At 51.9% G+C, this 22431-nt stretch overlaps 1 protein-coding gene across 7 annotated transcripts in view; it reads left to right on the forward strand.

The window, feature by feature from the left end:
* BACH1 (BTB domain and CNC homolog 1) overlaps positions 1-17474 on the forward strand; it is a 42001-nt gene extending 24527 nt beyond the window's left edge. For all 7 annotated transcript variants that reach the window (XM_053916519.1, XM_053916520.1, XM_053916527.1 and 4 more), the window contains exons 3-5: positions 808-2139; positions 3706-3912; positions 14038-17474. In XM_053916519.1, coding sequence (XP_053772494.1) covers positions 808-2139; positions 3706-3912; positions 14038-14493 — 1995 coding nt within the window. In that variant the 3' untranslated portion in view covers positions 14494-17474. The remainder of the gene's footprint in view (positions 1-807; positions 2140-3705; positions 3913-14037) is intronic.
* Positions 17475-22431: the final 4957 nt, after the last annotated feature.

The raw sequence follows: 22431 nt of genomic DNA on the forward strand, positions 1-22431 counted from the left end.
AGTACCTCATACAGCCACTCAGTGTTGTTAAATTAATTTTGTATTTTTAACCCAGAACGGGGCTTTCTTTGCACCTCAGATTCCATTTGCCCCTCACTTTGCAGAGGCAGGTTCAGTGTAAATAAAATATACAAGTTTCTGCTTAAAGGTTTTGTTACCTGGAGTCCATGAATCTTTGCCAAAGGGTACTAGGCATGATTTTTAGACTTCACTTTGTTCACTTTTTAAATCCGAATCTTTAAAAATTTTATTAGAAATTTTGGCATGAGATAAAGATAACAGTTACCATTTACTGTGCATTTGCTGTGGATCAGAACCACTCTGAGTTGTTCAGATGTATTTTTTATCTTCAGCATTTTCACTTTCGTGGTTTAGGGTAGTTGGGTTGCTGGGAGCACTGGCTGTGCGGACCGGGGCTGGCCGCGGACGCCGGGGACTTGCCTGTGTGTTAGCGTTGTGTCCAGGCTGCCTTATTCCACTGAGGCCTGGTTTCTGCCAGTGTGGGAGAGTCGTGCTGCTGTTCGTCTTTATTCCCTCGTGTGAGCAAGTCTCAGTCCACGACCACGTCTCAGTGAGCGCGGGCTCTGTCAGGGCGGTGTGGTCGCAGGGAACCGGTGTGACCAGCCGGCTTCCCCAACCCCCTTAGTCCACATCCCCCCGAGGGGCACGGGTCTCCCCAAGGCGAGGCGCCTGTGCCCTGGTGCTCACAAGTCAGTTCTTCGTCTCTTTGCCCGTCCTCCTTCCCTTGCGTTCATCTCCTGGGCAGCTTTCAAGTGATGCGTTTGTTTCTATTTTGTGTGTTAACAGGTGACGGTTAAAGGATTCGAACCTTTAATTCAGTTTGCCTACACTGCTAGACTGTTCCTCAGTAAGGACAATGTGGACGAAGTGTGCAAGTGTGTGGACTTTCTAGGTGTGCATGATATCGAGGAGTCCTGCTTTCAGTTTCTCAAATTCAAGTCTTTGGAGTCCACTGCCGAGCAGCAAGAATGCCCAAGAAAAAAATGCCTCCCACCGCACTGTCAGAAAACAGACCTTAAATTTTCACTTTTGGACCAGAGGGATTTAGGAATTGATGAGGTGGAGGAATTTTGGCGACATAAAAATGTTCCGACTCCTCAGTGTAAACTCCGTGGGTATCAAGGAGATACAAAAATGCTGCCTCCTCCGCAAGACGGCGACGGTCAGACGTGTGGGGCCATGTGCTTAGAAAAGGCTGCTGCTCTGGCTTTGCCATCTTTATGCCCCAAATACAGAAAATTCCAGAAAGCGTTCGGGACAGACAGAGTCCGCCCTGTGGAACCTGGGTTCAAAGATGTTCACGCTTCTGTTCAGCCAAGTGAGACATCTGTAAATGAGTGTCTGGGAGGAGTCCAGGACTGTGCAGACTTGCCGGTGGCTTTAAAATGTGAAGAAAGTAAAACCGCAATGGACCAGACAGACACCAAGGAAGACCCTGCTTCTCAGTGCCCACCAGAAGCAGCCGAAGGGACGCTCCTCCCCCACAGCTCTTCCGCAGACCCTCCTGGGCTCTACTCCCTGTCTCTCTTACACACCTACGACCAGTACGGTGACCTGAACTTTGCCGGCATGCAGAACACAGCAGCCTTAACAGAAAAGCCTTTGTCCGGCCCAGACGCTGGCGGAGAGAAACCTTTTGCTGAAAGCCAAGGCTTACATCTGAAATCTGACTCCAGCCCCAGGGATGAGAGCGGCCTTGCCCGGAGTAGTGTGGAGCGGGAAGTGGCCGAGCACCTGGCCAGGGGCTTCTGGAGTGACGTTTGCGGCATGGCCTCTCCTTGCCCGATGCAGGTGTCCCCTGGCGTGGCCAAAGCTGGATCAGAACAGATCCACTCCCAGAAGCGGTCGGAGTGTCCCTGGTTGGGGATCAGGATCAGCGAGAGCCCAGAGCCGGGTCAGAGGACTTTTGCCACGTTGAGCTCTGTCAGCTGCCCTTTTATGAGCACTCTGAGCACCGGAGGCCGGTCCGGTGGTTCGGACATCGGCACCGACGATTACGTCTCTGAACCCCAGCAGGAGCCCTGTCCGTATGCCTGTGTGATCTCCTTGGGAGACGACTCGGAGACAGACACCGAAGGGGACAGTGAGCCCTGCTCAGCCAGGGAGCAGGAGTGTGAGGTGAGGGGACACACGGGTGTGTCTGGGCCGCTGTTTTGCCACCATTCATTGGGATTGGCGGTGTTAGCTCCTGGCTCAGCACTAGGGATGGGCGTGGCTCGAGGAGGAGGAAACCCACACAGGAGCTGCCTGGTCTGTGCCAGGGTGGGTGTGACAGGTGAGGACTTCAGGGTCCCCAGATTTCACACCAGGTGTGTTGTGTTAGCTGTGGTGTGGAGTCACACCTGGGCTGTTTGACTGTGTCAAATGCCATGTCCCAAAAGGAAAAGAATAATGGTTCTGAGGTCACTGCATGGCCCCTCCTAGAAAGGGTGGCTGCAGGGCTCCACACTGGGGCCTGGCCGCTTGTCAGCGGGCTGGTCGCCGGGAGGTGGCCGCTCCTGCGGAGTTTTCTTCACGTTAGTTTTTCACAGCCGTTAATTGTTGTTCCTTTCCCCTTAGCCCTTTCAGTATTAATTTAATGAACGTCTTAATAATGCAGCGGGTGCGAGTGGCTGGACCAGTGTCCGTGACAGCACGCGCACTCGGCGCACTTAACGAGCAGTGTGTGTGTGTGACGGCTGCTCTTTGTCAGACAGTCCTGTGTTCCCGTGACAGCGAGGACTCGCACTTCCGTACACTTGCCCTTGGTTTCATACTTCGAGGGCGGTGCAGGTTTGGGAGAGGACAAGGGGTGGCTTTTCACCTCGGCTCCCGGGGGAGGCGATGGGCGATTTAATTGGAGGAGCTGTATGTGTACATTACATCGCTAGGCTTTGTGTGTGTTTACAAATCCAGGGTGGGGAGCTATGAAGAGAAGGTTAAAAATAAAACACTGAAGAAATTAAAAAATCACTTAGTTTCATTTATGTAATAAACTAAGGTTGCCAGAGAAACTGACCAACATGTTATTTGTATTTTTGGTTATTAATATAAACTGTCCCATAATTTTGTCATTTAAAAAAAATATTTTCCTTTTCCAAATTTAGGTATGTTGAAAATAATTTAAAATATTTACAGGGTTTTTCTAATTATTTCTACATTAGCAAGTGAGATGTGTAGCTTTTAAAATGAGTTAAGTGAAACTACCATTTCTTGACAGAAAATTAAATATTTTGAAATGCTTTAGAAATACTAGAGTAATTATACTAGTATTGAATAAGAACCACACGTAATAGAATCAAAGAATAAAACAGATTTGTTGGGGGAGGTTGGGTGAAAACACATTATAAAAACACTTTACAAAGAGGCATAAAGATATCTGTGGGGCATTAATATGCCCTAGTAGAATAAATTCTGTTTTTTCATTTTAAATGTATTAATATTTGTGTTAATGTTTGATTTGCTTATAAAATACCTGCTTCTCAATTTATGTGTCTTCTGAACCCTCTTTAAAAGAGACTAGAAGTATCAAATAAATTACCAATCTTTGTTATAAGGAATCGTGTAGAAGTTGGGAATAGAGACCACTTGTTTCCTAAGTCCAAGTGAAGGTCTCTGGGAAACAAAGACGTGTCTCTCCCTTCCTAGGTCTAAGTGTAGCTGTGAAACGTAGCAACGACGGCTAATGTTCATTTCATATTCTAGGTGAAACTGCCGTTTAACGCACAGCGAATAATCTCCCTCTCTCGAAACGACTTCCAATCCCTGTTGAAGATGCACAAGCTGACGCCGGAACAGCTGGACTGCATCCATGACATTCGGAGAAGGAGCAAGAACCGGATCGCTGCCCAGCGCTGCCGCAAGAGGAAGCTGGACTGCATACAGAACCTGGAGTCGGAGATCGAGAAGCTGGTGAGGGCCAGGGCTCCGCCACATCCATTCGTCTTCTCTGTCTTTTCTTTTGTAGAGGAGGTAGCTACTTCAATGTCTGAGTCAGACTGTAGTGTTCATTTACACATTAATTTTAAAATTTACCAGTTACCATTTTAAGAATATAAATTATATGACATTTTCAGAAAACTTAGGAAATAAAAAAGAGGATTCTTCTTTTTTACAGAATAATCCACAGACTATTTTACTTACGTGAGTATTCTACATATGATAACATAATGTGCTATAATGTGTAAGTTGAGGACGATTTCTGGGAGCTTTTTAAGTGATTTACAAGTTAAGGATAATTTTACTGGTTACCTAATTCTTAATGGTTGAGTAAAGACTAAAGAAATTACAAGGCACTTCAGTTTCTTGGTGCTCTGTTTGGTATCTGTAAAACTTAATGGTTCAGTTGTTAGTTTAAATAAACTGTGGACTCAAGTGACTTGTTTTGGTTGATACCAAAACAGACCAACTTGGATCTATTATCTAAGGGAAAAAATTCACATGCTGATATGAAAGGAAAATTTTAAGATCTCATGAGATCCTGAGCGTGAAGAATGCTTACTTTATTCAATCTTAGTTTCTATTCCAGCATCAAAACATAAATTAACAGAAAAGTGGATTAGCTTGCACCCGTTTCTCCGCCCCCTAGTGGCTGGTGGAAGGAAGCGTGGCAGGAAGGGCTAGGGCTGGAGCTGTCCCTGTGGTTGGGTTCGGAGGGCAGCGAGCTTGCCCTCGGGGTGCAGGGCTGGGGCCCGGTGCATTGTTGTAGCAGATCTTTAAGCATGAACATTCTAGCTATGAGTTACAATTAAAGAACGTAGGGAAAAACGCTTCTATATACCTTCAAAAAAGTAGGAAAAATTATGCACTCTGTATATACTTTAATTGTGCAAAAAGGGGAAGATGTGTAATTATATAAAAAGATGCAGCACAGCTGTACAAAGATGAAGCAGCAAGCAGGTGTTTTACCAGGGAAGGCATGAGAGAGATTAAAGAAACCAGTGTGAGTTTACCGAGTGATCAAAGTGGTCGGGATCAAGGAAGAGAAGTTGCAATTCGGGCACGTTTACCCAGTCTTCGGGGGAGGGGGTGGTTAGTCCATCCCTAATGCTCTAGTTAGCAGCACTCTTTCCTGTCGTCCAGCTTTGAATCGGCCACCTCCCTGACTTTAGGTGCATTTTACCTTTTGTGCTTATTCTGTATTGAAATGCAGAGATGCTTTTCAGACTGTTGGGTCATGTCGAGCTACTTAGAATCTACATAAAATTACACTATTACCATTTTTAGAACTCCATCTTGTAGGTGTTTGTTCCTCAGTGGGTGGTCCCCCACTAGCTGCAGATGGAATTTCTTCCTCTCCTAAAAACAAACAAAAATGAAAACAAACCTTTAGATCAATCAAGTCTGTTTCATAAGTAACTTTATTTATAAATGGATACTCGGCAGACGTATTGGGGAGCAGCTGTTACCTTTTAGAACTATTCTATTTCCCATCTCATAGGTCTTATTTGTATCTTTTGATTGAAGTGAGACACTGCTGTGACTACATCTCAGATCTCTAGGATGGAGGGACCGTGCTCCCTCCTGTGGACTCTCTGCCCCTCTGCCTTTGCTTCAGCAGAGGGGGGTGGACGATAGGGTCTTGAGTGTGGGATTCTGACTCTGACTCCCGCCAAGTGGCACTTCGTGGCTGTGGGCAGGCTGTGTAGTGTCTGTCTCAGGTGTCTCGTCTGTGCAATGGGCTCATACTCACTCTCCCTCCATAGACTGGGACTCATGAAGATTCGATGAGTTAACACAGCTAAAGAGCTCAGGAAAGTGCCTGGCGCACAGTATGCTCTCAATAAACGTTGCCCTTGTTGTCGTCTTACTGCTGCCATTTACCTGTTTTCAGTTTTCTCTCCCTTAGTTTCTTCCTTCTTCATAGCTCTGCCTAAACCGCACACTTGGGGGTTTGGACCTCGCCCTTACACCGCCCCTCTCAGTGCAGTAAGGTTCCTGTCACGTGGTCAGTGGGGTGCTGCTGGTTAATTTCCAATACAAAGGCATGTTCGGTTTCCCAGCATTTTTTATAAAATAAAAACTCAGACTGGTCAGTACCTTGTTTCCCTGTTTTATTGATCTGAACTCTTTGGCTACAAGAAACAGAAGCCATCTGAATGGATGGTGGGTGGGCGGGGTGATTTGCTGTGAGGATGGAGGTGTGTGTCATTTAGAAGCCGGAGGGGGCCGGCCTCCTGAGCACAGCACAGGAAAAGGGACGGCTGCCAGGAGCTCACTGCTGCACCTGCACACCCTGCACAGCCGGGAAGGCCGCGTGGGGCAGGAGTGGCCACGGGCAGCTCCTGGAGACCTCCCCCCTCCAGGGGCTGCTCCAGAGGAGGCTGCGGGTTTAGTTCAACCAGTCAGTCCGCGTGGGTCTGGATGCTACCTGTGCATTCCGTCTCGATTCCCAAGGAGGAGAGCGTGTCGTCGGCCCACTCTGCCCACGTGTCCTTGTCTGACCAACAGCAGACATGCAGCTGCCCCGAGCCTACCCCTCTGGCAGGCAGAGCACACAGCCCGACGGGTCTGACCACCCCATGTGCTCCGCTGAGCTCCCTCTGTCTCTTCCTCTTCCACAATAGCCCCAGAGGAGACAGCAGGATTACTTTTTTTAAAATCAGAGGGATATGCCTTGTTTCAGCTTTCCTGAGCTCTGCTGGTGATGTGTGCGGGCAGAGTCCACTTGTGAAGTGTAAGGGGCGTGTTACAAATTTCCATCCTGCTACAGTGTCTCCCGCAGATGAAACTGAGTAGAAAGTGTGCCATCTAAGAAAGCTGGGCGGAAAAGAACCCTAAGATATGTACAGGAACTTTCCCTAGACCCTGGTTACTGGTGGGGCCGTGGGTCTTGTCTTCTGTGAAGAGAGAAAAACAGCTCCGCTGCACTCCTACCTCACGCTCGGACTCGTGGAGAGTGGAGGCTGCGGCGGAGGGGCGGTGCGCTCTTTTTCAGTGGAGAGTCCCTTTTCAGAAGCGCGGCTGGTCGACAGGCAGTGTCTCCCAGTCTTCCTAGTCTGGGTGGGAGTTCAGCAAACTTACTTCAGGGAAGTTACATGTTTCATAAACATTTTTATACAACCAGTGATTGATCAGAAGAACATAGGAATAAACTCACAGTCCGCATTGCCCAGTCTGGTCACAGCCAGCAGAGGGCCCTGCTCAGTGGGCCCTGTCTCCAGCTGGAGGCTGTGACTGTTCTGCCTGTTGTTCCTGAGAGAGCAGACTGGATGTCTCAGCACACTGCAGACAGAAAGGGTGTTGGTCACAATAGGAATGATTTTAAAATGTCTTCAAGGTGGGCCAGGAGAATAATATATACAAAGGACACTTTTATGGTCTTAATGTGCTGAGAAAGTCAGAGGGAGATGTCAGTTCAAGTTCAGTGAATTAGTGAATTGTATTTTTCAGTAAGTAGTTCTGTCAGTAGAACCTTTGGAAAAAAGGAAGCTTGTATTGATTCAGTGGAGAAATTGGTGGTAATGACTTTTAACGTGTGTTTTGAATTTGATAGTATGGGAGACGTTAGGCAGTAATTCAGCATTTACCATGAGACTGAATATGCAAATGAAGGGCCATGAACAAAATTCAAGAACCATTCAGCTTCTGTTATGTGTTTGGCTTACAAAGCTCTTGCCTTTGTAAGATTCTTTACGAGGACCCCATTTATTTTTTCTGGAAGATTAGTTCAGAAGTTAGAAAACACGTATCTCTAATGCCATTTAAGCCTCAAACAAAGGAAATCGGAAATGAAGGGAGCCTGGCTTTTAAAGAAGAGAATTGAATTACCACCATGTGCTTCCCTTAGAAGTTACCCGATGTTGACTGATGCCGACTTAGGAGCGATCAGCAGTGGGACCGTCAGGGAGCACTTGCACGTGGCGCTCCGATGCCGTGCGGGTTCACCGCCTGTGCCCACGGCGGTGCCACAGGAGTCGGCGCCTCATCTGTCCTGACTGTTTGGCGTGTTGGGTGGAGACTGCATTACTTCATTACAAATGAATCTGTTTCGGTCACATTCAACTGGCTGCTGTCCCACATGCACACTGCCCTCTCCTGCTTCTGGGGGTGCCCGTCAGAATGCACGGGGCGGACTGGGGAACGCGCACTCTGTAAAAGGTCAGGGTCGTCTGTACTGTGTGCGCGCTCAGTGTGGAGGACCTGCTGCACGAGCTCACACACGTCAGACGGAGGCTGTGGCACTTCCCAGGCAGGCGGCTGGGAGCTCTGCCCTGGTGCGGGGCAGGTTCCTGGCCTGTTGTACCTCCGGTAGAAACACTCCTCCTCCGTGGCTGCCTTGGGGCCGCTGCAGGGGTCAGGGCCCTGCAGGGATGGCCATTGAACTTGCTCAGTACCTGTTCAGGTCTCTGTAAGTGTTAGAGGTTGTACTTTAAATAAAAGCGGTTCTCTCTTCTTCCTCTGAACGCCTGCTGAGCACTACTAGCGAGCACTTAGTGTCGTCCTGGGTACCAGGAGATTAAAGATGGGTGTGGTACAGTCCTTGTCAGTTACACACCAGTGCAGTAGGTTTCTTGGGAGCCAGGTTCAGATATTTTGATTTTTTCTTGATACACTTTTCCCTCATGTTCTAAAAATTTCAAGCGTTCAGAAAAGTGAGGTGAATGGGAGAATAAGCAACCTCATGTGGGCTCAGCAGTTGTGGGCACTTCTGCCACACGCGCTTCACCTTTCTCTCCGTGGGTCGGTCTGTCCGGGCAGCAGGTGCCCCCTGCCCTGGGGGGCCTGCCTGTCCCTCTCCGCCTCTTCTGACCAGTCGGTTCCTCTCTCGCTCACTGCCCCTCCCCCGCCCCGTCTCTGCGGCCCTCTTTTTCAGTTCTGAATCGTTTGGAACCACATTCTGACATTTCACCCCACCTGCTTAAACATGCACGTGCTGAAAATGGACATTCTCACCTGTCTTCATCACACATCCTCACCCAGATCTTCATCGTACCTGAAAAAATTTAAAAACCCTCACTGTTGTGTATAGCCCTATTCACGTCACCTCCATCATTTCCCAAATACATCGCACATATATGCTTGTTGTTGTTGTTGTTCAAACCAGGGTCCAGTCGTCACGTAACTCACTTGGTTATGTTTTTAGTTGCTCAGTGTAAGACAAGTTCTTTCTTTTCTCACAGTAATGGCTTTCTGAAAGTCTAGGCCATATTTCTCACAAAATATCCCACTTTTAACATTTGCTGGCTCTTTCCCTTGGTTTCATCGAACTCATCCCTCCACGTTTTGTATCCCATATAACAGCAAGCATTTGAGCAGTTCCACTGAGATTAGACATTCGCTGGTGTCCTGCTTCATCACGCATCACTCCGGGAGCGGGGCACCGGCGCCAGGCTGCCCCTGGGAGTTGCCGGCTCCCTACCCCCGTGTACTTGCTGTGTTTCTGGTTGCTCAGTACCCTGTGCAGTGTCCAGGTGCTTTGTGAGTCGCTTATTCTCTAGAAAGCCTGTGTTCTCGGTGGGTGGCCCGTCCGGCGGGGGTTGTGAGACCGGGAGCTGGGTGTCGCTGGGCGCGCTCCTTGTTCCTCGTCATCGAGAGCTTTCCTTTCCTGCTCTGGGCCCTCGCCCCCTCCGGGCTCCGTTCATGTCACTGCGGGCTCACAGGGTCATTTCTTCCTCATTTAATTTCTCAGAGTCCATAATGGTCATCGGTCTTTTTTGTGTTGACATTTTGTCAAACTTGACCAGGGAGAGCCCCCTCAAGCCAGCTCCTGTGGCCTTTGGACGTGACCCCATCGGTGGCTTTGTGCTGTCTGAAGCTTGTCACGGGCTCGCCCGCAGTGCCCCAGTTCCGGGGTTCGGATCCCGTTCTCCGAGACCCCCTGGGTGCTTTCAGCAGATGCTACGCGTGGGGAAGCGTGCTTGCTGCTGGAGCGCCGGGGGGGTGGGCAGGTGTGTGCGTGGGACACTGGTACTGGACCCAGCCGGCAGCGGGGTCCTACTGCTTGCCGCCCACCAGGCAAATCTCCAAAGATGGGTGTTTCGTGGAAAAGAAACGAATCTTTTCTTTAATAGCAAGTTTCTGCCTAAGATATCTGGGCAACAAAAGTAAGGGGAAAGGAGAAGTCAGAGTGTGACGTCAAAAGTAGCTGTTTACATACTCGTCATCACCACTGCTATGTACGTTCAAGAACCGAAATAACACAAGAACAAAAATCTGTTCACAGTGCTGACTGTTACCACCCAGGTCTTGGAAATAATGGCAAGTTTCTGCCTCAGAGCTGTTGCCACTGAGACGCCCAAAGAAAACCCACTGTCGCCCTTGGCCAGCTTTGTGCCAGGACCCATTCTCCCACCCAAAGCGCCTTGGACATGGGGGCCGAGCTGGGCTGCAGGCATCTTTGGGTGGCGGTGCCGCAGGCCGCCGCTCTCAGGTCACACTGGCCACTGCAGGCCAGGGTAAGGGGGGTTGGGGGAAGAACCAACTGCCGGTTCAGAATCCTCTCCCGGAGCCCCATGTGTGTCCAGAGCTGGTGGGAGCGTCCGGCCGCCCAGCCGCCGAGGGCCGGGGTCCGCCACGTTTGCCTCTGCCCCTCCTCCCGCCACGTGTTCGTTGAGTGGCCAAGTCTGCAGTCACGCAGGCGCATGCTGACCTCCCCACTACGGGATCGTGTCCCCCGCAGCCGGATCGAGAGTGCGCTCGCTGGGTGTATGGTGCTTAGATCAATGGAAGTGAAGCGTAGGTTGGAAGTCAGGAGTTCATGTAGACTTTTCCAGTCAAAACCTAGCCGAGTGGCGCTTTTGTCTTGCTGTGTTTGTGTCTTACCTCTTTCCGTCACAGGGCAAGTCTTGGCTCCCAATTGCATGCATGTATTTACTGTTTGCTGTGTCCTAACCCAGAACAGTCACAAACGTACAACGTCAGCATCACTACCAACAGGAGACAGTGAATAAAATTTAATATTTCTTTGCTGGTTTTGTCTGTGAATGTATACCATATACTGACGCTTAAATTTCAAAGTTATTTAAAGTAATCGACATAATTATTTCCGTTTATAGTTATTTCTAGGATTTGCTCCTCGTGTTGGATACAGGGAGGTTCAGAAGCGTGTTCGTACTTGTGAGTACGTGAAACCCTGTTTGTTCTTGTTACCGATTGTTGTACTTTTCACACAAACAGCTGGAAACCCACGTCTGCCCCCTGCTGTACGTAGGACGTTTGTTGGGTGCGGGAGGCAGCTCCGCAGTCTCGAGCCCGTCCTCGCTCTGCATCCTGCTCGTGGCTCTTGGTCACCTGAGGGGACTTTCGTAGGTGACCAGGCTGAACTTTCTCCTTGCGTTTCTTTCCTAAGAAAGAGGTTAATATTTTGTGTGTGTTCTTACTGCCCTTTCTTACTGCACAGACGTGCCCTATATATGCGTCTGTGTGTGACCCTTGCCCCGCAAGGGGTGAGCTCCGGGAAGTGTTGCTCCAGGTCCAGGGAGGCTGCCGCCCTCCCTGCAGCGCCGGCCGCGTGCGCTCCGCCGGGTCTCGCCGGTGGACACGTGGGCGCCACGCTGCGTGCGTGTGTCCGCGGCCCCTTCGGCCCGAGGAGCTGTGTTTCGGAGCCATTGCTGGAGGTTGCAGTGCCTCGCCCCCCGCAGTGCGGGGGTTTCTGTCCGCCCACAGCTTCCAACGCGAGGACTTTGTTGTCAGCCTTTGCTTTTCCCCGGGCTGACAGTGACCACTGATAGTTCTCGATCGCTTTTATTTTCGTGTCTTATGAGTGAAGTTGAGCATTTTTCTTCATGTTTGTAAGCATCATTTGTGTGTTTCCCTGTGCTGTCTGCTCAGAGGGTTTACACTGTAGGGAACCGTGTCACCTTTTTCTAGTAGTGAGTCCTCTTCAGTCTAAAGTAAGTCGTCACAGCCCTCTGGCTCTTGGTGCCAGATTCTTCCACATCTTATCTTTATTGGGTGAGTTATATTTAAAATCTTTTTAACTTCTCATCTTCGAATAAATGTTACACACTAGCCACTGAAAATGTGGATCGCAATGTAAGTTTGTTTTGTTACAAAATGCATAGTGGTCAAGAATACCAGGCTCATTCGTGTTTTAAAATAGATCTACGACGACAGCCGCAGCACTTCCAACTGCTGATCTTGGCGGTCACACGGCGAGGACATGAGAACACGTTGTAGACACAGGTGCAGGGCGCTGGTGGTGCGTGTGCCTGAGCGGGGCCTCTGGTGATGGTCGTGACAGGATTCTGTTGAATTACTTCTGCTTATTTACTCGTCAGTCACTAAACTGAGTGCTGCCAGAGTAAGTCTGTGTTTTCAAATTAGAGTGAAACGGAAGCATCGGCCGATGCGGGAAATGTCCGTGTGGGCGTCAGTGCAGCCGTACAGGACCAGCGGGAGCAGCCTCCGCAGAGGTGGTCCCGGCGGTTTTAGGGCCGCAGCTGTGGTGGGGAGGGAAGCCGTCTTCCGCGGGACCTGCGCAAAGGGGGCCGCAGGGCCGTCCTTCGTGGGGGGGGGCGGAGGGGTGAGAATATTAAGGTCACGTTGGTGTTTACCCGAGACACGGGAGCTGCAAAATGCTGGAATCTTCCTAGTGTCTGCAGGTGGGCGGGTGCTGATCGCATTACACGCGTCCTCCTCCCACGGGGTCTGACAAACTGCACGAAACATGTCCTGTTGGGCATTGACTTTGTAGATAAATATATATTAACATATATTATTGACCTGTACCTGTTTTTTCAAAACTGAACAGTTGTGTAAAAATCTGAATTGGAGAATGTTTTGCAATATAAAAGTTTAGTGCTTTATAGTCACTGTACATTCTCTCAAAATATTAGATGCCATGAAGAATCTAAAACTACCGTAGTTGGATTTGCACAGTTTTTTAGAAAAACTTCCATATAAAACAGTAGGGGTACTTTTTTATAAAGCGAATTTCCTTTTATCCTTTCAGCTATTTTTGTGCCAGAAAAAAATCTCTTTAGAGGATTATCGCTGTGAAGCCACCATGTAAATGTTAACTGGCAACTTCAGCTCTTCAGAACCTGCCGCTGAGCAGAATACCGAGAGCTGTCGTGACTTCTCGGGAGAAGCCTTTGACCTTCCCCCGAGCACCTCTTTCCTCTCCCTTCCAGCACAGGGCTTGGTGACCTGCCTCCCTGGCTCCCTGGCTCCGCTCGAAGGAGGCCGAGGTGCTGTGGGAGGCAGGAGGGATGGTGATGGGGGCATGCTTTCAGCAGCTGGGGGGGGGTGCCCAGGAACCAGCAAGGCTTCTGGGAAAATTCTGTACTAGACTTTCCTGTAGAGATAAAAATTCGTAATAGTAACAGCAACAAAAATAATTGACAGACTGAACTCCCCCGCCTCCCCCATACCCCCCAGTTCTTCCCATGTCAGTAATCCTGACCTTGGCTTCCTGAGCCCACGCACGCTCAGCCTGAGTCTCCCTGTCACGTGGGCTTCATGCTGCTTGAGCCAGCAGCCGTGTGCACTGCGCGGCTGGGTTCGCATTCTGGAAACATCCAGCGCGTTTGGCACAAAGCAAAGGCTCAGCAGACCGTGGTCATTGTCGGCGCCTTGTGTGGCAGTCGTTCTGGTCGGCCCACTTGCTTTCGGGCCCTCTTTTAACCAGAACGTCAGGTGCACACCTGTTCACCTGTCATCCGCAAGCCCAGAAAGCCCTGAAGACTGTACAGGTGTGCCACACACCGTTTTGGCCCAAAACGGATGCAAATGACATCGGGCTATGTTATTTTTCCTACTTTGTGCATTATTTGCTATTTTAATGTGTTTTATTGAGAAATGTCGAGATGTCTGATAGTGAGGTGCTTGCTCAGACCCTGCCAGAGGAGTGATGTGTGCACCCATGTTATTTACCTAAAATCCGGAAAATCCTGAACCCCGCCATACATCGAGGCCTGAGAGTTCTGGGCAAGGGATGGGGCTGCAGGTGTTTACTTCTCAGTGGGATTGAAAGGAAAGATCCCATGTGATCTTGTTTAATGAGAGGATACTGTAGACACGAATGTTTGGTCTCCTTAGAAATGTCGATTGAGCTAATAAACCCAAGTCCTGTGTTCTCTTGTGCCTCCGCAGCAAAACGAGAAGGAGAGCTTGCTGAAGGAGAGAGACCACATCTTGTCGACGCTGGGCGAGACGAAGCAGAACCTGACGGGCCTTTGCCAGCAAGTCTGCAAGGAAGCAGCTCTGAGTCAAGAACAAATACAGATCCTCGCCAAGTACTCGGCCTCAGACTGCCCGCTGTCCTTTCTGATTTCTGAGAAAGGAAAAAGTACATCTGACGGTACTCCTGTGTTTCCGCCAAGTTTGAGTGTCCTGGAGGGTCCTCCAGCTGCGCCGCCCTCCAGGGAGGGAAGCCCCTGCGGCCACAGCGGGAAGGGCGGCGGGTCAGGCTGTGCGCGGGGCCAGGAGTCGGGGCCACCCTCCCAGGTGGCCTGCGAGCCTGCCGGGCTCGCGGAGCTGTGTCGGCCGGGGGCAGGCCTCTCGGACGTCTGCCAGCAGATGACAGACAAGTGCACTACTGACGAGTGAGCCTGCGTCCACTTCCTTCACACCGTCGGGCCTCCTGCTGAAGTTCTGGCATCTGTCTTGAAGCCTGGTACAGGCACCTGTCTCTTAAAAGTGTTGTTTCTTCCCCTGGTCGTTTGTGGGCAAGGGAATTCCTGAGCAGTCAGCCCTGACTTTTTCTCGGCTCCACAGGAGCTGCAGAAATGACTTGCTTCCTGGATACCGAAAAATCACACATGAAAATGTAGGGAGGACTCTTAGTGACAACTCTTCCCGTTACTCAGAACAAACATGCAATGAAGACAGTTCCCTACCAAACAACAGCGTGACACCTTGAAGCCTCTGCAGACAGTTTCTGCCGGAGAGGCAGCCGGGCATGTGGATACCACGTGGCACGTGGAGCCAACTGACCTCTGCAGTGTTCTGATGCGAGAGGAGACGTGTCCCCCACGGAGGAGCGCTAGACCTCTGCTCGGAAAGGGGTGTCCGCTGCTTGGGATACTCGGGTAGAGCTGTTCGCCTGAAGCCTGGAGCTTCGCTCTTCAGGTTCATCTAAATCCAGGGAGTGGGTGGCCTGCATGGGACCCTGAGCGACACTGGGACTTTGGGAAACAGGCAGGTGGGTGGCCTGGGGCAGAGGCGCCTGCTCCTTGTCAGTGTCCACGGTAGAGGTTCTGGGAAGTGGTCATTCTCCCTTTTTTTCCTCAGTCTCTCCCACATCTGGGGCCATCAGGGTCTTTGTTGCCCAGCGCTCTGTCCCTTTGCAGGGGGAAGTAGGACTGGGGTTCAGGGCCCGAGTGTGCACTGGCCGGGCTGCCTTGGGCTGCCTTGGGCTCCCTGGGTGCCCGAGAGCTTGTGTGCCCGCAAGCCAGGCGTCAGGGCTGTGGCTGCCTGCTCGGTCAGCAGCGGCCGTCGCCTGTCCTCCCAGTTTTGAAGTCCTGTGGTTCACCTGTAAGAAGCATCGTTGTGGATGAAAATGCCTCTAAGAACAACCACGTGGGCTTGTGAGGCGGGAAGAAACTCGGTCCGGTTTCACTGTGGGTTTGCGTTTGGACCCCAGACCGAGTCTCACTCTCGTCCCTAAGTCTGGTGCGCGAGGCCACATGGGCCATTTTGACTCCGGCGTTCTGTAGCGCTGTGTGTCTGGGCAGCTGGGTGTTAGACTTGTTTGTGAGTCAGATGAAAGCTGTAGACTGCCAGCTTCCTACAATGAAAAACACTGCGTTTGTCCTCCTTCACAGAAACATGTGTGGAGCCCCGTTTTAAAGGGTACGAAGGAGTAATTTACAGTGCTTGGGTCAGAAAGTTCTTCACCGCGGTGAGGCGCCCCAGGGGCTTTCCCAGACAGCGGCGGGGCACAGCAAAGGGCCAGGCAGCCCGTGTGGGCCTGAGCCTGTGGGGACCACCCGGCGTGCTTCCGAGTCCTTTTGTGATCGGGTGGGGGTTTGGGGACAGTCCTAGTATATTCTCAGTGGTTTGTATGTCATCTCTGGTATTGACTTAGCTGTTATGAGAGAAAACTAGCTGGGCTTGTTTATGTTCTAGAAGCTTCTATAAATACACTCAGGAGTGTGTCAGGGAGAATGGTGCTGTGTGATACACGCCCACACCACACAGTGCATGTGTGTACACACACATCCCACGTACCTGTTTCTTTGATGCTTGTGATTTTAAGGTTTAACTTCAAGATACAATATAAAAATATCTCTGGTTTACAAAATGGAAAATCTCATCCCAGCCAGCAGAGCCCTCGATTCCTACCTCAGCGGCACTCGCGCCGTGTGCAGACGCCCCAGCGGCCTGTGAGTAGGGCTTCGAAAGCTTCCTTCCCATTTGATGGCAAACCTGCTTGTCTCCAGAGTTGAAACATGGTTTTTAAGGCATTTGGTTTGAATTTCTCAGCATATGAACAGTTTAGCATTAAGGGTTTATTTTAATGATACTCTGATGATTGGCCAAGTGTAGTATTTCGTAAAACATGGCACTGTTTTGTAGCCAGCATGCAATACAAGTAACGACGCTACCTCATTCCTCCACGGTCTTCAGGTCCCAGAGGGACAGACGGCAACAAAGTTTCATCTTTGTCTTTGGCAGGTGGGAAAATTGTCTGTCTGTTGCATAACATTACACATTTATGCCTATTTTACCTTCTAAGCAAGATTTTTTTAAAGAATTTGTTTTGACTTTCTCGAGGGTGTGGAAGACAAGTGACGGGACTGTGCACACAAGGTGCGCCTCTTTCCCTCACGCAGCGTCGGGGGCTTGCGTCCGGTCGGTGAGCGGCAGCGTCCGTGGCCGTCGCCCCCCGGTGTGAACCAGCCTTCTCGATGCTTCACGGCTTCACAAAGCTGTTGTGCCCGACTTGGCGAAACAGCGTCACCTGAAGTGTCTGTGTTGTCTCAGTTCACCCTGGCCGCTGACTCGTGGTTAGGTCGTCACAGGCAAAGCAAACATGGGTTCTCCATTTGTAGCTTTTGTAACACAATTTACGGCCGGTCAGCGCTTCACCAGCTTTGAGTGAGGAGGAAAGTGTGCTCAGTGGGCAGGTGAGGTGGGCTGCAGGTGGACACTCAGCCACGGTGACGACTTGGGAAAAAAATCAAACAGCAGCAATGTTTCATGAAGTCTCAGGTGAACTTTTGTCAGTTAGAAAACATCTATTTTGAATTTGTAAATATTTTAAGTGTTTTGTTAGGCATGTAATAAACTATCCTTTGAAACCTGTCAGGTAAATGAAAATTTAAAGCCGTAACGGCATACTTACTGTAAATAAACATCTGTTGATTTTTTGTATCTTTCTTAATATAATTTTCTAACAATGCAATAAAACCACTGAATTTATATATCCATGTTGTATTAAGATCATGGTTCATTAAAAGTAAACATTCATAGTATTTAATTTATATTTTCTCCCTAATGTGCTTATCCAAATGTAGCAAAATGACAACTGTTAGACGTTGGTGATGAATCAACAGTTAAATAAAATTCCTTAAAACTGCTTCTAACTGAATGGAGTTGTACATTCCACTTCCGTTTTGCCATCTTGTGAGAGGTCACCGACCTCCCTCCACAGGTCAGTAACTATCGTGACTGTGGCCTCTGAGGGACTCTGATGAGCTGGTTCTTGCACCTGAAAAGCAGCCTCCCTGGCACGAGGGGTTTAAGGAGGCTCGGACTCAACCTTGGCCGACTCGCTAGGCTCAGGCTCAGCATGCAGAGGCAGGGCCCCAGTCCCGGGCCGTGCAGACTCGCTGGCTGAGCTACTTCTGCCGTGGGTCAGTCCCCGTCTGGTCAGGCCTGGACCAGGCTCTGTAGCCCAGAGCGGGGTGGGGACTGACCGCCTGCATTGGTGACTCTCAGTGTGGCGGTCTCCAGAGACCCAGTCTTGGGGGCAGGATCCAGGACCCTGCCTGTCTCATCTGTGATGCACGGGGCAGCCGCTCCACCGAGAGGACCTCCCCCACCCCCACGTGTCACCTCGAGGAGGAGTGGCTGAACGCCCCTCCTGGTCCCACACGGGGCCGGCTACCCCATGCTGGACCTGAGAGACCGGGGCTGCGGGAGGCCTGGCCTTGTTTCTGCACAAGATCCGCCACCGCCCCCATGATCCACGGGCTTCCGTCTTTGCCCTGCAGCGGCGGGCGTCTGCACAGTGTCCTCGAACGTGGCTGAGGTTACATCCTGGAGCAAGAAAGTACTGAAGGGCGCACCAGGCCCCACAGCGGCTTGTGCGCCCTGACGCGGTGGCAGGTTCAGAAAGTGGTTGGTGCCAATCTCACACCGTCTGAATTCGACACACTGGTTGGCCAAAAGGTTCATTTCGTTTTCTTTTTTTCCCAGATGATGGCCCTAGTAGTGCTTAGTTGTCCTGGACTTCATCAAAACAATTGTTAGGTTGTATTGTGATAGCTGTCATGTCAGCGTGCATTAAAACCAATCAAAACTGGCGAATTTTTGTGCAGCCATTTTAATATTGAAGATGGAAGAAGATACGCAACATTTTCAGCATATTGTGCTTTATTATTTCAAGAAATGTAAAGATGCAACCGAAATGAAAAAAAAAGTGTGTGCAGTGTGTAGAGGAGGTGCTGTGACTGATCAAATGTGTCAAAAGCGGTTTGCGAAGTTTCGTGCTGGAGATTTCCCGCTGGACGATGCTCCGTGGTTGGGTAGACCCGTTGAAGTTGACAGCAATCAAATCGAGACATTAACTGAGAGCAACCAACGTCATACCACGAGGGAGACAACCAACATACTCAAAATATCCAAATCAATAAAGTTGTTGGGGAAAATGAGAAACGTGTCTTTTATTTTACAGAAAAAATACCCATATGGACTGTTTGGCCACCCCAATACCAGTGTTTTCAGGCACCTGCCCAGCGAGAGTAACTGGGTTGTGGCTTCGCAGCTCTGGTACTGCGGGGCTGGCTTCGTCCAGATTTTACTTGTAAATCAGCCAAGGTCTTCCAGTGATTTTAACATGGGGAAGGTCCACAGAAGTGTTCTTTGGAATGTAGTGTCCTTTTTTCTTCTGTCTCTGGGACTTTTCAAAGAGCTGGGCTTTGTCAGAACTTGCTGTGCTTTACTGTTTTCTTTCTGCCTGTGGGTGGCAGCACACCACTACCCGTGGCGGTCAGACCTGCTGAGCTCGTGGTCGGAGCTGCTGGTCAGGAGAGACCAGGCTGCCGCGTGAGCTGGTGCACTCCCCGAGCGAACTGCCTGCTTCCTTCGTAAACAAGGTCAGAGCTTTTGTGACCAGGGCGTTTCGTGAAGCAGAATGCACCTACCGAGGTGTCCTTTGCTGTGGGGCACCGGGCTCGTGTGCAGGAAGCACGGAGAGCCTCACTCGGAACCACCTTGAACGAGGACCAGTACCATTCTGATGAAACCGTCGGTGAAAGCTGTGCTGGCTACGCAGCCTCGGTGTCCTCACCCGAAGGGCAGGAAAATGGGGGCCACCTTCAGCAGAGGGCACGTACTCGCAGTGGCTCCAAACAGTTCTTACTGATGGCGCTGGAGTGACATCCGCGTCTGTCACATGTACCTGCGGCTGAGGCTGCGCAAGGACATGCCAACACTCAGGTGGGGGGTGTCGACCCTCTGCTGCCACTGATGCCGCGTCTTGTCGCCGTCAGAACTAGGCGAAAGGTTCATCTCGCAGCGTGGCCAAGGGGATGGCAGGAGCCTGGGGCGCTCGGGGCCCCACGCGTCTGAGCTGCACGTGACTGAGAGCATGAAACGAGGTGAAACGAGGCTTAGCTGTATCTTTACATTTTATTGAACCTGGTGTATGAGGAAGTATTTTTAGCAGGTAGTCAGTGTAAAACTTACTGAGAGAATATACATTTAAAAAAAAAAATCTATATTTTACACTGAGGCTCATCCCAGTGCAGACGAGCCCCAAGTGAGGTGCCGGTGTCCACGCGTGGCCTGGGTCACTGCCACACGCAGCTCAGCCCTGGAGACGCAGCACCGGCTCCGGGTCGGCGTGCTCCCTCAGGATCTTGTGTGGAGGACCTAACCCCAGCGCCCGAGAACGTGGCCTTCTGAGGGTCTGTGAAGATAAGTTAAAAGGAGGCCTGGGGAACACCCTGATCCCATGCGGCCGGTGTCCTTATAAAATGGGGAGGTTTGGGGACAGACCCATGCACAGGGAGGACCCTGAGAGACGAGGGTGGAGACGGGGGGATGTGAGGGAACCCCCAGATGGCCAGCAACCACTGGATGCTCCGGGAGAGACCTGGAACAGGCGCTTCAGAAGGAACCAGCGCTGGCTGCACCTGGGCCTTGGCCTTGCGGCCCTCAGAACAGACGTAATGCATCTTTGCTCTCTCGGTGCCCGGAGATGCTCTGGGGCAGCCCAGGGAGACTGACTAGTGCAGTTTGTGGCAGCTGTCACTGCTCCGTCCTCGCCCCTTCCCGTGAAGGAGCCCTACCGCTCAGTGGGGCTCGGGGTGGTGGGACAGACCTGCTGGCTTCAGGGCTGACCAGCGGCCTCTCCCAAGAGGCTGACCCCCTGGAGTTGCTGCCATGCAGGCCCAGTGCTGACGGAGAAGCTGCTTCCGAACCACGAATAGCAGTCTTTGCGGACCTTCCTTGTACGCAGTAAGCCTTCAAAGACAGGTCGAAGTGTTCCCCAAATTGCTTTGACTTCCTCTTCCTGTCAACCGGGTCCCCACTTCATAGATGGAAGTGAGTTGGGGGGGCTGCACTGTCTGCAGGTGGCAGGAGGGCTGTGGCCACCTCTGCAGCGTGTCCTGTGCCACTTCCACCTGGTGCAGCAGCTCACCCACTGCACCTGCTCGTCTGCAGACATGCGACTGGGTGGCAGGGGTCCCGGCCCAGCTCCACGAATGGGTCCTGCATGCACACACACGTGAGCATGTACACACGCACACGCATCCCATTGCCCGCTTCTCCGGAGACTGCTGACCAGTGCGCCCATTGTCCTTGTTCATTCCTTGAGGGGGACACACCTGTCCGTCTGATAAAAGCTTGAAAGGGTGGATGGCGAGGGAGGAGACTCGACTTTCTCCTGGGTCAGCACACACCCACAGCTAATAATGGGACAAAATCCTAAAGGCTCCCAAATCCCCCTCTCTGCCTCACTCCACCTCACCCCAGATGTTTCCACTCGCTACTCAGCGACCCGCAGGCCCCTCCTCTCATCGCGGGGCCTAGGGCTGCCCCTGGGCAGAGGAGCGCAGATTTGTCCTGGCCAAAACTAAAAGCTGGAAATAGCTTTTATGCCTCATAAATGAAAGAAAGCTACCTGTCCTCAAAATGCCCTTCCCAGGAGGCCGGGCTGCCTGGCTCTCAGGGGCTGGGTTTCAAACGCCCTGGTGTCCTCCCCTGGACCCGCAGCCCCTGCCTTGCCCCATCTGCTTCAATTTGGGGTGGCTTCCTGCAGAAGCAGCTCCAGCTGCCTCAATGAACGTGCCCTTGGCCCTCCCCACCCAGCAGCAGCGACTGCCCCTGCACCTGCCGGGGTGACACAGGTGTGTGGTTGGTCTCAGGCCTCCTGGGGCCTCACGCACCCAGGGAAGAGCGCCCTCTGCCCACCTGTTGGGTCTTCCAGACCACCCCGCCAGGTGATGCGGGAGACAGATCCGGCCCCCAGGCTGCGGGGCCACGGGCGCGTGCGCAGAACAACGCCTGGTTGTGCATTGGTAGCGAGCACCCGTCGGGGCTCACCCAGCTCTCCCTTCGGCGGGGCGACATTCAAATGCATAATTAGTGACCGGCCGTCGTGGGCGCCGTGATGGAACTGGGAGCGGACCCACCGGTGAGGCTGGCCCTGCTTGGGGTGCGGAGTGATTGCGCCGCCCGCCTCTGAGCACTCGCGGGTGGGGCGCGCCGGTCTTCCTCGTCTGGAGGCCTGCGCCCTGCTCTCGTTACCCCGGTTCTGAAAAGCGTCTACCTGCGCCCAGTCCTCCGACCTGCCCTTGGGCTCCGGTCTCTGTCCGGGGGTGTTAACGGCCACCGGAGCATCAGAGTTCGCCTCTCAGCGCGTGGCTCGGGTGGGACAGGCCCCCGTCCCAGCGGAATTACCCGAGGGCCCCTGGGGTGGCCGGGCCGGGCCTCCGCAGCGGTGCGCGCCCCCTTCTGGGTCTGAGTTCCAGCGACGTCTCAGCTGCGCCTGACGTTATAATCGATCGGAAACGATTTGGAAACTAAATATGCGGACGGTGCCCAGACCACTCCAACCCACCGCCACAGCGGCCCGCCCAGGAAACCCACCCGCGCCGGGGCAGCGAACCACCCCGCAGCAGCCTGCGCGCGGCCGGGTCGGAGGTCAGACCACACACTGCAGCCTCCGGCGCCGCCGGTCCCGAGTGGACTGGAGTGACTGGCAGCCTCGCTTTCAACCGAGGACCGACCCGAGGGAGCCAAACGTGCGCCCCCACCCATCCCCTGGGCCTCCGCAGGCCCGGGGGCACCTGCAGCTCGCGCACACCTGAG

This window comes from Desmodus rotundus, chromosome 2, assembly GCF_022682495.2.
Source record: "Desmodus rotundus isolate HL8 chromosome 2, HLdesRot8A.1, whole genome shotgun sequence".
NCBI classification, from domain to species: Eukaryota; Metazoa; Chordata; class Mammalia; order Chiroptera; family Phyllostomidae; genus Desmodus; species Desmodus rotundus.